At 35.8% G+C, this 16,710-nt stretch overlaps 2 protein-coding genes across 4 annotated transcripts in view; one reads left to right on the top strand and one right to left on the bottom strand.

Moving 5' to 3' along the window:
- The window catches only part of LOC125236681 (uncoordinated protein 58-like), a 258,598-nt gene that overhangs the window by 191,124 nt on the left and 50,764 nt on the right, over positions 1–16,710 (top strand). The gene's annotated exons all lie outside the window — the stretch shown is intronic.
- Positions 521–15,274, bottom strand: LOC125236682 (alpha-tocopherol transfer protein-like). 3 transcript variants are annotated; one of them, XM_048143587.1, is made up of 7 exons: positions 15,112–15,274; positions 7,451–7,619; positions 6,047–6,203; positions 5,047–5,167; positions 3,570–3,704; positions 2,789–3,002; positions 521–1,778 (listed from the first exon to the last, which is right to left on the bottom strand). In XM_048143587.1, exons 2-7 carry the CDS (start codon positions 7,608–7,610, stop codon positions 1,627–1,629), a joined length of 939 nt encoding a protein of 312 aa, XP_047999544.1. In that variant the 5' UTR covers positions 7,611–7,619; positions 15,112–15,274; the 3' UTR covers positions 521–1,626. The 3 variants fall into 3 exon arrangements, with proteins under 3 accessions (XP_047999544.1, XP_047999546.1, XP_047999547.1); XM_048143589.1 differs by having other exon boundaries at positions 7,451–7,636; XM_048143590.1 differs by lacking the exon at positions 3,570–3,704.

Consider the following 16,710-nt stretch of genomic DNA (forward strand, 5'->3'; position numbering starts at 1 on the left):
ACCGTCGAAAGACTACACCCTTCGGCCAGAAGTCTGCACTCGCGATGGTGCCTGACTTAGTAATGCCTTATAGCATTAAGTCCGCCATTTTTGCAGTTGTATTAGGTAATCTTTGTACAATAAATATTAATCCACTACTCAAAAGGTTTTCTGGAAGAGATCGTACTTTAGCGATAAGGCCGCCTGTTGTTTATCTCAACAGTAAAGACTTATGAAGTAGTTGTCGTATATTAGACCTTTTTAGTTTAAGTAAATGTTATTGCATTGTTTCGCAAGTCAAGAAATCATACATAGGTACATAGTTGGTTACCATAATAAAAATACTGGCCAAACAGCTTGGGCCTTGCCCCGCTGCTGGCGGCAGCCTAGATTAGGTTTTTTATAATGTGTTTATATGTTTTTTTTATATTGTTTTGTCATTGGTTTTGTATGTGTGTTTTGTATTTTACTTTTATATTCATATTATAAATAACCTAACTTAAGACGTAAAATGAATAAAGAGATACTGGCGGAATAACGATAAAAGTTAATCTGTAATATTTTTAAGTAACATATCTAATAATTGTGTTATCTGCAAATCCGCATTGCTTTTTACTAAACAATAAACAACTTCTGGGGTTAAGAAGGACCTGCAAGGGAGAACTGATTATTTTCCTGACTGACACTTTGGTTGAGTTTGTTTTTCCGCTGACTAACAACGAGTAGGTACTTTATAATTCAAATCTTACAAAAAAAATCTTTAAAAAATATCGCAATAATACTTGTCTTTACTCGAAATGTCATGGAAGGAAACGAATGTTTTTTTTCATAACACACTGACCATCTAATTTTCATATAATTTAAAACGATACGCTTCGTTTTCGAATGAGTACCTATGTTTTAATAAGTTTTATTTCCAATACGTCCAGATGATCGCGCTGATCAAACTCTCATACAGAGTTACCGTCGTTACATCATGTTTACAAATGAAATTTACAGCGATGATAATGATGTGTCGACTGTGGGATTTGGGTTAAGACATAGACATAGACATAGAATGGCTTTATTTAATATCACAATATTACAATGTTAAAATTAAAATAATTAGGTCAAACATGGATATTAAAAAGGGCCGCGACTCAGCATAATGTTGCAGTAATTTTTACTGCAACGCTAGTTTTCAGTCGGACCCTAGGATTGTGGCGTAGGCGAGAGGCTGGCAACCTGTCACTCCAATGTCACAATTTGGGTTTATTTCAACCCCTTTTTTCCAAGAGTAGCACTGAAACTTAGTTCATGTGCTCTGCCTACCTCTTTACGGGACACAGGCGTGATTATATGTACTATGTATGATGTATGTATGTATGATGATGTGATCCTATTATCTCTCACTGATTCTAGCCCTTTCCAGCCTATTCCACTAGCGCTAGTCTCCTTTACTGATCGCCTCTTCGTGGGCCCAAGGTCGTCCCGACCATCTACTGCCTGTTGCTACCCTTGCATCCTTGTTAGTTGCTGTTGCATACCCTGCTTGGACAGGTTGTCTGTTCTGCGTAGCATGCGACGTGCCCTATTCATCGCCATGATTTACGGTATTCGTATGAAATTTTATTCCATTGTGTGTTTTAAATGAAATATTCTCAAATGTTAATCAAATGCTAGTGCCCTAAAGGTTCCAGAGAGACCGATGTTCTCGTCAAAGTGATCTTTGAGTCTGAGTTTCTCATCCGTGCATGCTTCTCTCATCATTCTCATATAGTTGATGTGGTCTTCAGTAGACAGCTCTTGTAGCCATTCATCTGAAATTATATGAAATAATGTGGTGTTAGTAAGGTGTAATATCATCATCAGTTTAATAACAAGCCAAGGAGTGGAATTACTCGCGGGCAGCTATATTTCCGAGCTCATGTAACTCGACAAGGGGTAAGGGTAAACAACTAAACAGGCATCTTCTGGGCGAGCTCAGTCCATCGTAGGTCACGTCTTTGCCTTTGGCTAGTCTGTGGCCAAGAGGAAGCCCATTTATAATAATAATAAAAATATTAATAATCTATTATCACTGACAGGACTATTGTAGCCAATAAGCCTGACATTGTCATAATAGATCGATCGCAACGCCGGGCCGTGCTCGTCGACATCACCATCCCCCATGATGAGAATCTCGTGAAAGCCGAGAAGGACAAGTCCAGTAAGTACCTAGACTTGGCTTACGAGATAACCGCCATGTGGGATGTTGATTCGACGATCATTGTCCCGATAGTCGTTTCAGCGAACGGTCTCATAGCGAAGAGTCTCGACCAACATCTCGAGAGACTCTCGCTAGGTGGATGGATCAAGGGCCAGATGCAGAAGGCAGTGATCTTGGACACAGCGCGGATAGTCCGACGGTTCCTCTCTCTGCAGCCCTAACCACCGGCAGCTTGGGCCCTGCCCCGCTGCTGGCGGCACCCTAGGTTAGGTTTTTTATAATGTGTTTATATATTTTGTATTGTTTTGTATGTGGTTTTGTATTTTACTTTTATAATCATATTATAAGTAGCCTAACTTAAGAAGAAAGATAAATAAAGAGAATAAAAATCAACACACGAAAAGCGATCGATATTGAAATATTATATATTTATAGAAACCCTGCGAGCTGCCGGTGACAGTATGTATTTCAATATACAATGAGGAGCCTTGCTACATGCGTAATTGGCGAAGAGCGTCTCATTCAAGGCATCTTGTCACACGAAGGCTAAATCGTTATAATTTTAACCTATTTTATGGTTAGCATTTTCTCTGTATTTTTTATTCATTGTGAATATCTTACCGTATAGCGTAGAAATTGATCTTTCATCTCCTCCCAAATCTTTAGGTAACAAAGTTTTTGGCAGGTATTCATACAAAGTTTCGACTTTTTTATGAACATGAATGCGGCTTGCCAACTTCGCGCTGAACACCTGTTTGAAGATAGCTACTAGTGTATCGACAAACTTAGATGGAGAGAGGATGTGAAGGCCTTTCATTCTGATTCCATATCCTTCCTGGAAAGATATAAAACTAGAGGTAAATTCAAATGTTCTTCAACGACAGAACTATATCTGTAAGACGTCATTCGCATTCACGAAAGTCACATAAAAATCACCATTATTTCCATCATATCAAGATTCCCCTTTCGGAATTACCAGAGCATTTCTGTCATTCGGAATTACCCTAATGTACCTTATATCATATTCAAAATCATAATATAGTCATGGTACTAAAAAAATAATTGAGACACAGTTAAGTAGGTATGTTATTTGTGAACGATATAGCTCAGTGTCGACCGGCCTGGCTCAGTCGGTAGTGACCCTGCCTGCTAAGCCGCGGTCCTGGGTTCGAATCCCGGTAAGGGCATTTATTTGTGTGATGAGCACAGATATTTGTTCCTGAGTCATGGATGTTTTCTATGTGTATAAGTATGTATTTATCTATTTAAATATGTAATATATCGTCGCTTAGCACCCATAGTACAAGCTTTGCTTAGTTTGGGGCTAAGTGGATCTGTGTAAAGTGTCCCCAATATTTACTTATTTATTTATTTATTTATAGAAATAATGATTATTACGTACCGTTAAAAGTGATATAATGTTTTGTAACTCAAAAAGATTTGTTTTCGTCGCAAAATCCATGATACTTGCATCTCTGTGGTCCATAACAATTACGAATCCTTGACAGTAGTCGTACAGTTTAATATGTTCAGCTAACTAAAACAATATCATTAGTAGAAATTAGTTTTTTTTTTTATAAACTGGCCAGTGATTGACCTTAGCCGCACCTGATGGAAAGTGACGTCAAGGCCGAGGTTGTAGCTCACTGGTTCAGTAATAGCCTATTCACTCTTGACTTGAATACACCCAGATTATATTCGCCCGAGAATACAGAAATTGCATGTTCCAGTTATTTTAGTGTAACAGTAAGCGATTTTTTTAAAGACATTCTAAACATTTCGCTTCTATAATGTCATTGTGTATCTCCTTTATCTAAATATAGCTTCAACATACGAACATACAGCGGCTGTAGGAGAATTTCGTTAGATAAATTAAACATAATATTTTAGTTTCCTCCTAAGATATTTTGTCAAACCTCACAATATTGAAAGTACTAAACCAACTTTCTGCAAATCAATGTCAAAAAAATTGGTTGTCTGTAAAGTCGGTTTACGGACGGTAGTTTGACGTGACAACGTGCGGAACGGGACAATGACGTCAACTTTTTCGTGCATGCAGCCCGTAGTAACGAGTTATTAGACGTTGTCACGTCAAAAACTTTCAGGCTATTTATGACTCAATTGACAAAAGGCTGGAATGGGAAAATGTGTCAATTTGTGAAGAAAAAGTCCGGTGATAAGTCCAGAAGTCCAATTACGCCTTTATACAAATTGACAGATCGTCCCGTCCCGTTCCGTTCTATCAAGAGTCATCCATGAATGACATGTAAGATTTTACAACTTATGAACTATTAATTATATGTGTTCGTGCAAGCAGATTTATTCATGCATTGGAATCTTCCATTATAATTTAGAATTTTGATCAACAGACGTCGTCCTCCTTGCGTTATCCCGGCATTTGCCACGGCTCAGGGAGCCTGGGGTCCGCTTTGACAACTAATCCCAAGATTTGACGTAGGCACTTGTTTTTACGAAAGCGACTGCCATCTGACCTTCCAACCTGAAGGGTAAACTAGACATTATTGGAATTAGTCCGGTTTCCTCACGATGTTTTCCTTCACCGAAAAGCGACTGGCAAATATCAAATGACTAGGCTTAGGACTTTTTATGGCATACCGTGGTTCTAAAATCCGTGGAGTCGCCATATGAAAAATTTTCAAAGTCAAAGTCAAAGTCCAACAGTATGATGTCACATTAAATATAAATATTTATACACACTGTCACATAGTCACTGAGTTCATTAAGCCTAAATTCCGAAAAACTCATTGGTGCGACCCGGGTTCGAACCCGCGACCTCCGGAAAGAAAGTCGCACCGCTAGGCTACCAGAGCTTTTAATTTTGATCAACAGAAAAATAAAGAAAATATAGTTATACATACAATTATAGAAAACTTAAAGAAATCCAAATGATTATAATGTAGCGGCATTGGTTTACCAGTTGGTTTTATTAAGGATATTCTGTAGTGGTCCTCCGTTAGTTTTGGTAAATTTACCGTCTTTCTGAAAAAAAAAGGATTAATTACGTAAAAACTTATCTAAGACCTAAATTTCAACGTTATCTTCAAATATATGTGAAAATGTCTTATAAACAAACAAAAGAAATAAAAATGTGGCGGAGGATAGGGCTGAATGGCGATCTCTTGTGTCGGAGGCCAAGGATCAATTTCTGGTCACTAACTAACAATTTTGAGCAATTATGTAAAACTTACATTATTTACTATCCTTAAGACGATACGGCAGGGGTAAATTCTCCATACAAACGCTCTCGACTATTTCCTCCCTGGTTTTTGAAGATAGAGCAATGATTTTTTCAACACAGGTTGTTATTATTGTTATCTGTGTCGGACCGTTTTGATTTTTTTAATATTCTGCTTTTTAAAGACTCTAGAGCCAATTAAAAATTTCCAAAAACGGCCTTTTTCATTGTGGCGCAAAAAAAGGTGTGATACTCAAGATTGGTAACAATTATCCAAAAAAGCTAAACGGTCCGACATAGATTATTTCATTGTTATTCAGATTCTCAAACTTCGTTCCGATCGATTAAGTTTTGAAGGAGGAAAGAGTCGAGAGCGGAACCTCGATTTTAAAGATTTTTTTGAAATCTCTTTTGACTGAGTTGTTCTTAATGGACAATTTTTTTTCGATAAATCTAGTTAATGACACTTGTATATTTAACTAAAATTCCTAAGTTGAAAGGGGGGCTCCTTTCCATTTTAGCAGTTTCGACCGTATCCTCTTTTAAGTTCAAGCCTCCTCGGCGCTCGATAGTTCTAATAATTCTGATTCGGAAAAACATACAAAAAGAAGATCAAAGGTCAAGTTCGGTAGAAACATTTTCCAATTAAGGGCTAAAAGAATTTGGACTAAAAAGATACTAACATGATATCATGTAGTTCCATTAAGTCCTTTTTTGCGTCGGTCTTGTCAAACAATTGTGGTGAAAACGTCCTCATAGTGCACATTTTGTCAATCCGTCTCTTAGCTATTTCTACTGAACCTTTTGTTGAAATTAATATCGCTTCTAAATATATTCGAGCTGCAACAAAATATACTTTATTTGCAAAATACTTGTAGGGTAATTATCTACATAATATGAACTAATCAACTCTTAATTTCACTATAATACCTACTCAATATTAATATTTCTACGTATGATAGACATTAGACCTATTTTTAGGATTCCTTTACCACATAGACAGTTCATTTAAGATTCCAACTACTCTCAAATATTCCTTAAACCGAGGCGGTTGCTGCAGACTTGCATTTCAAAGCAAGGGCAAAGCTATGTTTTTAAGGGTATCATACGCTCCATGTATACTTAATACCCTTTAATTTTGATTAAAATGTTAGCTTGTTGACTTTATTTCCGAGCGCGGATCATCGCATGCTCTTACAGCAAAGTCACCAGTGTGCAGCGCCTAAATACTAGCCTAATCTTACGTTTCTTTGTTTACCCTTATCTCTCAATTCATTTTTATGTAGCATTATCAAGTAAAATGTAGTCAATTATTTTAAAACCTGTGTTAAAATTTTAAAATAGTATATAGCCCAAGTTATCGAGCAATTCCGAAAATCGAGGCACTCCAAAGTCTCCAAAGTTTACTCGGTCAAGTTGGGTGTTGACTAGTGCTCTTAGTTAAGACCCGATACTAAACGTCTTGCAGCGGTGACTACTCAATCCTAGGAGTTACCAACTTGAATCTACGAAGTACGGGCGTCACCACGCTCTCAAAATATATAATGCACGCTCTCAAATCAAATTTTTCACACTTACAAACTCTGAGCGTAGGTTATTTTAACGCAAAAACGCGAAAGTTTTTGAAGCACAGCTTAGCATAAACCATGAGTTTTATTTAGTTAGGTACTTGATTTCAATTCACTGTAGCCTCCTCAGTCCTCGTGTACATATATGTTTGTACATATTGTATTCCCAAATTTATTTTGAACTATTATTGAGCAACAGAAGGTTCCAAAGTAAAAAAAAAAAAAAAGCTTCTCGGGTCAATCCGCGGCAAGAGTAAAATGAGTCACGATTTTAGGGCATGTTTCATTTATTCACGATTCAAGTTCAAGTGATAATCTAACTCTAAATAAATGTTACTTTCCCGATATAATATATGCATAGATCCTTTCATTTGCAGCTGTAGTTCAAATAAACAGTAAATGAAGTCGTGACTCACATTACTTTCACGTGGATTTACCCTCTCTGATTTTCTCAACCATACTACCTATAAATATGCGATTAAAATTGATTCCTTATCGTATTTATATTAAAATACTTACGGTACATCTTCTTAACAAAATGCGGTTGCTTCAGTGTCCATTCCTGCAGCAGATCGATAGCTTCGTCCATCCTTCCCGGGGTTTCCAATTCGCACGCTGTTCTTACAGCGTGTAGCGTGTCCGGGTGAAACGTTATTAATTGGTTCCTTCTTGTTTCCATTTTCAAAATCTGTAACAATCAGAGTGCTGTTAATAACACTTAAAATTCTCTCGTTTTTTACACATTTTTAATGCATCACATGGGTCGAACGTGATAAAATAATATTTTTTCCTTTTTTCAACGTTTCGGCCAGGTTGCACTATTAGCCGTGGTGGTTGCAAGAGTCTAATAGCGCGACCCGTGTGTGACATTCAAAATCAGTATAGTGTTTTCGAAAATAAATCTCGAAAATCGAATTCCACCACTGGACATGTTGGGCTCATTCTTCTGAGAATCACGAGCTGATTCGTTCCCGACGATAAAAAATGTGTCCCTTTTTCATACAAAATTCGAATTTCCAATACGTCACGCTCGTAGTAAGTTCATACTAAAATCGTGACGTATAGGAAAAAAACGAGGACACATTTTTTTATCGTCAGGATAGTGCTTTCGGTTGAAATTAGTTGCTATATTTTTTTGGTATGACATTAAAATGTAACAGAATCAATAGCAGCGGATAAAACTACGCATCAAAAGTATGTAACATAGGTATTGAAAAACTTTTTCAAATATTAACAAGTTTGTACAGTTCGCGGTAAGAAATTCTAAAAATTGAATTATTCGTACATATGTTTAGCGGTTTCAGAATGGTAGGTTACTTCTGAGGCGTATCACTGAGAGAAATTTGCATTGTGAATTTAACAAGTTCGACTTGTTGCGGTTTATCCGTTTGAATCAGCCAAACGTATGTTTAAAACAATATTTGTGTCAGGTTGTTTTTATAATATCGACTTGTTGATTCAAATATATTGCCGATTCAAATGACAAGTAGCTTGTTGTTTGAACCAAAGAGCACGTACGCGCTATTTTAACCAAAAAACTTGTTGAACGAACATGAAAACTGGTTGTATTTTCTCTCAGTGATAGTTTGATTTGCTACTTTTAGTGCTGATAATTGTATCCTGTTGGCCTAGTCTTGTCCAACTTAGGCTTAAAAATGCAGAAGTGTCATGTGGAACTTGCATTAAAATTATACGTGAGTTGCGTAAGACTCGTTCAATTATTGTCACTATGGTCACATATTTGTAATTTTTGTTTTGGCTTTATATTTGGACTTACGGAACTAATTTGTTTCGTCTATTGTCCCTTGAGTCGTCGGCAACCCGAACCCTCCTTAGAACTTAATACACTCCTTTTTGCTGTGTACTTATACTTAACACAGCAAAAGGGAGTGTACACGTTTCTAACGGGGTGGCAACGCGCACGTGACAATCTTTGAGTTGCAGGCGTCCATAGGATACGGTGACCGCTTTCCATCAGGTGGACCGTATGCTTGTTTGCCACCGACATAGTATAAAAAATTGACTTGGCCAAATGGTATATTTCTTTTTTGTTTTCACAGAATAAATATTAAAAAATATTTAAGTCGTATCTTGTGATTGGTGTGCTTAAAAAAAATGCGTCATTCATGGTCCCTTGGTTATAAATAGCGGCTATTTTAGGCATGTATTTCTATATTGAGCAGGTAGAAAGGAAAACGGACATTTATGCGGGCTGATTTGTGGCATGTGCGTCAATGGTTCGAGTAATATTGAGATGTGAGAAGTTCAATAAACCCAAAATGGGATATAAATATTATAAAGTTGAAATTTGTATGGAAAATGTGCAGTCATTCGGTCAATGCCGGCTAACATGTTAAGAGTAAGTAAGTACCTATGTAATTAATAACATACCTATGTATTATATGTCTTAAGTTGAATTCCAACCCAAAACAATGAATGTAGAAATAGTACGATACACGTGCGAAAAGGAAATTCGTAACTCGATTTAAAACACTCCCTTCTGTCGTCTTTTAATTTATCGCTACTCGCTACGAGCTTCCCTTTTTTCGCACGTGTATCGTACGACGTTTTTCAGTACAGGTGCTCCCCCCGAAGTTTCGACCTGACATTATAATGAACCACTTCTCGCACTAGTGCGTAAAAAAAACACCATCTGTACTGAAATAGTACATTACGATACAAGTGCGTAAAAAAGTTCTAAACGAGTGGCGATAAATCGACACGAGTTACGAATTTCCTTTTCGCACGTGTATCGTACGACGTTTTTCAGTACAGATGAGCCTCCGAAGTTTCGACCTGGCATAAAATGAACAACTTCTCGAACTAGTGCGTAAAAAAACGACCATCTGTACTGAAAACATTATTTTATGGTATTTCTGTATGTCAGGTATGTTTGAGTGTGCAGTTTAGTTTCATTAATTAAAATAAACTGGTCTCTTGACGCATTGCTGGGCATATCTTGTCGTTTTTCGTCTTGCATTCGTTGCCATTGTTTTTTTTTTTGCATGGCATTACCAACTACCGTTTATAATTTCAAAGTTATTTTGATATTTTTTATCCATTGGATTACGTAAGTTTAAAGGGTAAACATGTCTGCAAAGTATCCGTTGTAGTTACGTATTTAGTAAGTGTACAGAAGTACTATTTTTTGCCTTTTGACATAATGCCACCGCTGGTAAAAATCAACATGCAAAATTTTTTGGGAATATTGGCGTGAATTTATTTATGTATATTATAATCTACTAGCTTTTGCTCGCGGCTTCGCTCACGTTGGAAAGTGACAAAAAGTAGCCTATGTCACTCTCCATCCCTTCAACTATCTTCACTTAAAAAATCACGACAATTCGTCGCCCCGTTTTGCCGTGAAGGACGGACAAACAAACAGACACACACACTTTGCCATTTATAATATTAGTATGGATGTGAAGTTTTTTTGTAAGTTGCAAAGGAAATGTTGGGCAATTTGAAGACGGATCCATTTGTTTGATATAATGATCGATGTATGTAATGTATGTAATGTTTGCCAGATTATGATTAGCCATAATTCTGAACAATCATGTTTTCATTTTCATTTTGGTTATCTATAGATAAGTAAGGTAAGGTTGTATGGCAATCCTGAAAAGTTACGCGTTTCCGAGAAAAACCAAATTATAACTAACGAAAATGTGTACAATTGATACATTATGGGAACTAATATAGACCCGTTTGAAGAGTAGGTACCTACCGCCTACAATTTAAGAAAACTCTACAGCACCCGATATAAATATTTTTAAGTAAATGATAATTACTTAAGTGTAATTTTAAGCAAGTTATTTTAAAATGAGAGCGTATTTTTTGGCGGCGCGTGGCGACTTCGCGTGACTGAATATTTAATTTGACTTTGAGGATTTTTAAGGACACATAATCGACAAAAAAAGAAAGTGAGATGATATTATGTAACTGAATATAGTATTTATAGATTGAAATGCTTTTGCACAGAGAGCCATGGAGCGTGCCATGCTCGGTATCAAGCTTCAAGACGAGGGTTTCGTCATTACCAAACTAAAATGGAGTTGGGTATGGGACATGTTGCTGGGCAAAGTGATGGCAGATGGACTAATGTAATGTTAACATAATGGTGGCCGCTCACAGATGTAAGTTACATCGTGAGCGGCGTAGTGAAGCGCTTGGCATCCGTTAGCTCGTTGGGTGGACGACATCCGGAAAATTGCGAGTCACAACTGGATGAGACTAGCTCAGGACCGGGACAAGTGGCGTACTAGAAGAGAGGCCTATGCTCAGCAGTGGGCGATAAAGGGCTGATATGATGATGGTGATAGATTTAAATGGTAATTACGTCAGTCAGTCCCTATCTCTTTCAGGTTTCTTTTAGGGAAAGGCTATTTATATTTTTCTATCACGCCTGATAAGTCTTGTTCTTATTGAATCTAAACTATTTTCATACTTAACACAGAAAAAATCTAGTGCCTCTCTCTTTGGCTATCACGAGTTTGTAATAGGTAGGTACTACCATAAGTATATTGACCGCCTACTACTTATCCTTTTGATTTTTGTCTTCGAACTATTTAATGTCCAGGATGTTAGCGATTATTGTAGCCCTAACACCAGACTTGGTCGATAGTCTAACAATAGTCTATCATACTGCAAAGAAGAGTAAGTATACCTATATATTTAATAATTCAATTTAAACCTTACCAAAAATCAGCATTACCAATAATCTTTAAGCACAAGGGCACAATATTAGAGTCTGTAGAATCAGCCACCGTACTGGGTATCGACCTAGATAGTAACATGGACTGGAAATCGCACATCCAGAGACTATCAAAAAAGCTGTCCTCCTTTCTATACGCCCTACAACACATCAAACGCGCGACCGATTTCCAAACCGCCCTTTCCGCGTACTATGCATACGCATATTCAAGAATGACCTACGGACTCGTTTTATGGGGGAATAGTCATGATATGGAAAATATCTTTATCCTCCAGAAAAGATGTGTTAGAATACTTACCAATTCGGATCAAATGGAATCGTGCAAACCACTCTTCAAAAAACACCAAATACTCACTTTACCGTCAATGTACATCCTAGAAGCATGTAAATTTGTTAAGAAACACACTGAGTTGTTTACTCCTACAGTAGCAAATATCAAGAGAAACAACCGAAATTTAAATAAACTACAATTGCCTCTAACAAAACTTAAAATAGTCTCATCTAGCCCTCATTATATGACTATAAAAATATACAACCACCTACCAAACTCCCTAAAAAACATTGAAAATCAGCCGACGTTTAATAAATATTTGAAAAGTTTTTTAATAGATAAATGTTATTATACAGTAAAAGATTTTTTTAACGATAAACATGATTAGATAATTAGAAGTATGAAGTGCATGTTAATTTTAAGCATATATTGCTGTGCCCTTGCAGGGCGTCACATGTAAACCTACCTTTTGTAAGTTCCACCTAATATTATGTAATGTGATATGCAATAAAAAATTTGAAATTTGAAATTTGAAATAATAAAAATTAACGCTCCAGTCAAAGATGAAGAGCAAAACGGTTCTCGCTGAAAGTCGTCGAACATCACAGAAAATGCGTTACTACTTGCGAAGAAAAGATAAGGTTGCGGCTTACACATGTAAGCTAAATGATGATGATGACTTATTTTATTGAGAATGGATGTTACAACTGTTGTATTTTAAGTTTAATAAGTTTACTTTTACTTTCAAATAAGTTACAACTACTCTATTGTTTTATTTGAGAATAAAATTGAGTAACATTACTTTTTAGCGACTTTTTTTCAAACTGTTCATCCAGTGCGACCTCTAAACAACATCCAAATCACTTAAAATTTGGTATATAGGCGTTTAAGATAAGCTAGAACCCGAATTCATACTAATATTATAAATGGAAAAGTGTGTGTGTGTCTGTTTATTTGTCCGTCTTTCATGGCAAAACGGAGCGACGAATTGACGTTATTTTTTAAGTGGAGATAGTTGAAGGGATGGTGAGTTCGCTACTTTTTGTCTCTTTCTAACGCGAGCGAAGCCGCGGGCAAAAGCTAGTATGTTGTATAAATAGCTAACCATTTGACTACTCTCCGCAAAGACAAGCGAGCGACACGACACTTGTCTCCCCTGTCGCCGTGCATCACTGACGCTCGGCACTATGTTACTGTCGTGTCGAGAACGCGGCGTAGGTTAGTGGAGATGAAAATTGCAATATAAATGTACTATGTGACTTCTAAATAATCTAAGAAGATTAATATTAAAAAGTGTAGAAATAAATCCCTTTCTTTCTATTATGTACAAACAAAATATTGGTTCGCAAAGATTCAAACAAATGACACGACACTCGTAAGTATTATGTAACTATCACATTTTTTATGATACGTTACGGTACAATATTAGTAAGGTCATAACAATATGAACATTTTAAAGAAAGTATTGGGCAATTAAAATTCCTCTAATATTGTGAAATGTGTAACTGTAAAGGTGTAGGTTATGTGTATAGTTATTTGACTGTTCGCAAAGACACAAGCTAGCGACACGACACTGGTCGTGTCGTCGTGCATAACTGACGCGCGGCACTATTTGTCTCGAGAACGCGGCGTAGGTTAGTGTAGATGAAAATTGCAATATAAATGTACTATGTGACTTATAAATAAACTAAGACAAAACCTGCAAATGCCAATGATTTTTGATTATTTTTAAAACACGGCACAGATTCTCTAGATATACTTCTTCAAACTATGAAGGTTTAGTAACTACATCTTTACCAACTATTAAACAACAGTTACAATATAGTTTATTAACTGTTCGAAACTGCTCTGTAGGTACTAAATTTGTAGGTAACTGTCGTGAATGCGGCTCGGAGAGTTTGGAATGAAAATTGCAGTATACAATATATACATACTTGTAAATGTAGCGAGGTGACTACTATGTGAGTAATAAACAAACTAAATATAAGCATCAATCAATGTTAACCAATGTGGCAAATCATTATTATTTCTTTTTAGACATGGCACAGATTCTCTAGGCATATTGTTCTTTAAATACTGTGATGTAGTTAGAGAAGGTATACTTAAAATAGGTACAATTTGATTGACGTGTGTGACTGCTCACGGAGTAGTGGAGATGAAAATTGCAATTAATATATATGTATGTACATACATACATATAAGGTGCATTAGGGTAATTACGAATACCAGAAATGCTCGGGTAATTTCGAAAGGGGAATCTTGATATGATGGAAATAATGGTGATTTGTATGCGACTTTCGAAATTAGACTACTTTCGGAATTACCCTAAAGCACCTTACATATATATGCGTACTCTTGTATAGGTATCTAGTTTACAAACAATAATTATAAACAGGTTTTTAGCAACAGAGCATGAAGCAGATGCATGCGTTTAGTTTTTTTTTAAATCTGGTTACGGAGATAATGATCGATCACATTTATCTCATATGTTGATGTATATTTTATAAGATAGCAGCGAGTATAGTACAAATATTTTATATATAATCAAACATATTACCTATTCTTATTATACTTACTTATAAATTTTAATAAGTAATAACATCGTTAACAAAAGTCTGAATATAAATTTAATTAAAATTAAAATTTATTGAATGGCATAAATCCCTGAAAATAAATTAAAAAATATCAATATTACGGTATATTTAGGTTTATTTTAATTCCTATTTATGTATGTTTATTAGTATTAAGATTATTTGACGTTTTCTATCACTCACTGCATCACCTACTCAAATCAGTTGTTTTTTGTGTCTTGTCTCCACTACCCAAAGGTTGTCTGGAAGAGATCGCTCTTTAGCGATAAGACTGCCTGTTGTCTAACATAGTTAATTAAAGTTATGTGATGTAATCTTGTTATATTGGTGAACAATAAAGAATATTTGTATTGTATTGTACTTACAAACTATATCCACAGCGCAGGCTTCGTTAGTATGTTACTGAATTTTAAGTGATTAATAATATTACAAATCAAACATAAACAAATAAACATAACTAAAACTGAAATAGTCCTCCCGGGATCGTACCTGGCTTATTAATATATCCTATTATAACCGCTGCGTTTCCCCTTTCGTTTTAATTTGAGGAACTTTAGATACTTTGTAATAAAAACAATAAATGAAAAAAACTGTCTGTAATACATACCTCACAGGCAGCCACAAAAATAAAACCAAATAATCTGAATAATTTTCACACACTGCATTCAAAACCAAGCGTTAACAACGAAAACTACAACTCGCCAAAACATTTTGATAAAAGCTATAACAAATATTTTAAATTGTTATCAGAGCAACACAACGTGTTTGTCACTGCAGAAAATATGAGCGATTTTTCCAGAGACGGCTCGCTTTTATGGTTGCCAATGGTAACGAACGCAATATCTTATCTCATGTTGCGTTGTTTGATAAACGACCTTGAAATTTTTTTTTTCTAAATTGACCTACTCATACATACGTCACACAGGCCACAGACTGAGACGGTAGACGTGACGAAGATATGTTTCAAATAAGATTGCATTTGAAATGCGACGAAAAAGGTTGATACCTCCTTTAGGTTGTGAGTAGTTTATATTGCACATTTGGCGTCACTGCGTTCGTGTTGTTACATATACTAACTTTTCAACTATTGGATTTTGTTAACAGTACATAAACTTTTTCGAGATTAATAAAAATACTGAGTTATGTATAAAGTAACTTTGTTGTTTTTTTTATTCTTCGAGTGTTTTGATATTTTCAAACCTTCTACTGCAAAATTTAATTTACATAAACTTACGCTTCTATTTCCAAATAGGGTAAGAATAGCACATGAAATTGCTCTGTATTCAGTGCTACTCTTAGCAATGAAAGGGTTGAAAGATAACGAATTTATAATACATATTTAGGTACTAGTAGGTTAATAACTTCTTTAAATTTGTGTCGTTTTGTAGGCAATTTTTTGCGTTTTTAATAATATTGTAAACATGATTTATCCTTAAATAGATAAGTATAATACTTACAATTTTCCAAGATGTCTGTTTTTCCTCACGATAACACAATTATAATAGGAGATATTATAAAATGTCATTAAATCCACCCTTTGTACTGCAGGATTTGCTTTTTGCAGTAAAATAGTTTAAACTTAAGACTAGCTACCCAAGATTAAACCTACGTTATACATATACCTTAAAGATTAGCCTCGCTTTAAAACAATGTTACCCTGAGACCTAACATCCTTTATGTAACAGTTACAAAGAGCAATGGCTAGAGGTGTCCTGAGTAGTGGTTTTGGCCGGATAACAAATATTCGGCCCATTCTTTCGGCGGAACCTACTAAATATTTGGCATGTCATTTCCTATGATAACTCACTACTCCAGTATGAATACTGTTCACCAAAAAAGCAAAGTGTTTGATAGTTAAAATTTAATTTTTGTTGTTCAGTACTATTCGGGTCAATCGAATCGAATTCAATCCAGGGATAAACATGTCTTTTTTTTATTGGATAAAACGTTTGACTACAATTTCAATTAATAAAAAAAATTGAAAAACCCCGACATAGTGGACTGATTTTCATGAAACATAGCTAAGAACACTCCCGACTAATTCTGCTTTCAAACAAAAAAAGAACTAAATCTAAATCGGTTCATCCGTTCGGGAGCTACGTTGCCACCGACAGACACACACACTAGACAGACAGACAGACACGTCAAACTTATAACACCCCGTCGTTTTTGCGTCGGGGGTTAAAAAGTGCTGATTCAGTTAAGG

This window comes from Leguminivora glycinivorella, chromosome 19 (assembly GCF_023078275.1).
Source record: "Leguminivora glycinivorella isolate SPB_JAAS2020 chromosome 19, LegGlyc_1.1, whole genome shotgun sequence".
In the NCBI taxonomy this organism is placed as follows: domain Eukaryota; kingdom Metazoa; phylum Arthropoda; class Insecta; order Lepidoptera; family Tortricidae; genus Leguminivora; species Leguminivora glycinivorella.

Excerpts from the sequence above, each read along its gene's own strand:
- LOC125236682 (XM_048143587.1), bottom strand. The coding sequence starts at position 7,610 with ATGGAAACAAGAAGGAACCAATTAATAACGTTTCACCCGGACACGCTA. Across the intron at positions 3,003-3,569 it reads ACATTATATCACTTTTAACG|GAAGGATATGGAATCAGAAT; the intron begins GTACGTAATAAT and ends ATATCTTTCCAG. Across the intron at positions 1,779-2,788 it reads ATCAATTTCTACGCTATACG|ATGAATGGCTACAAGAGCTG; the intron begins GTAAGATATTCA and ends ATATAATTTCAG.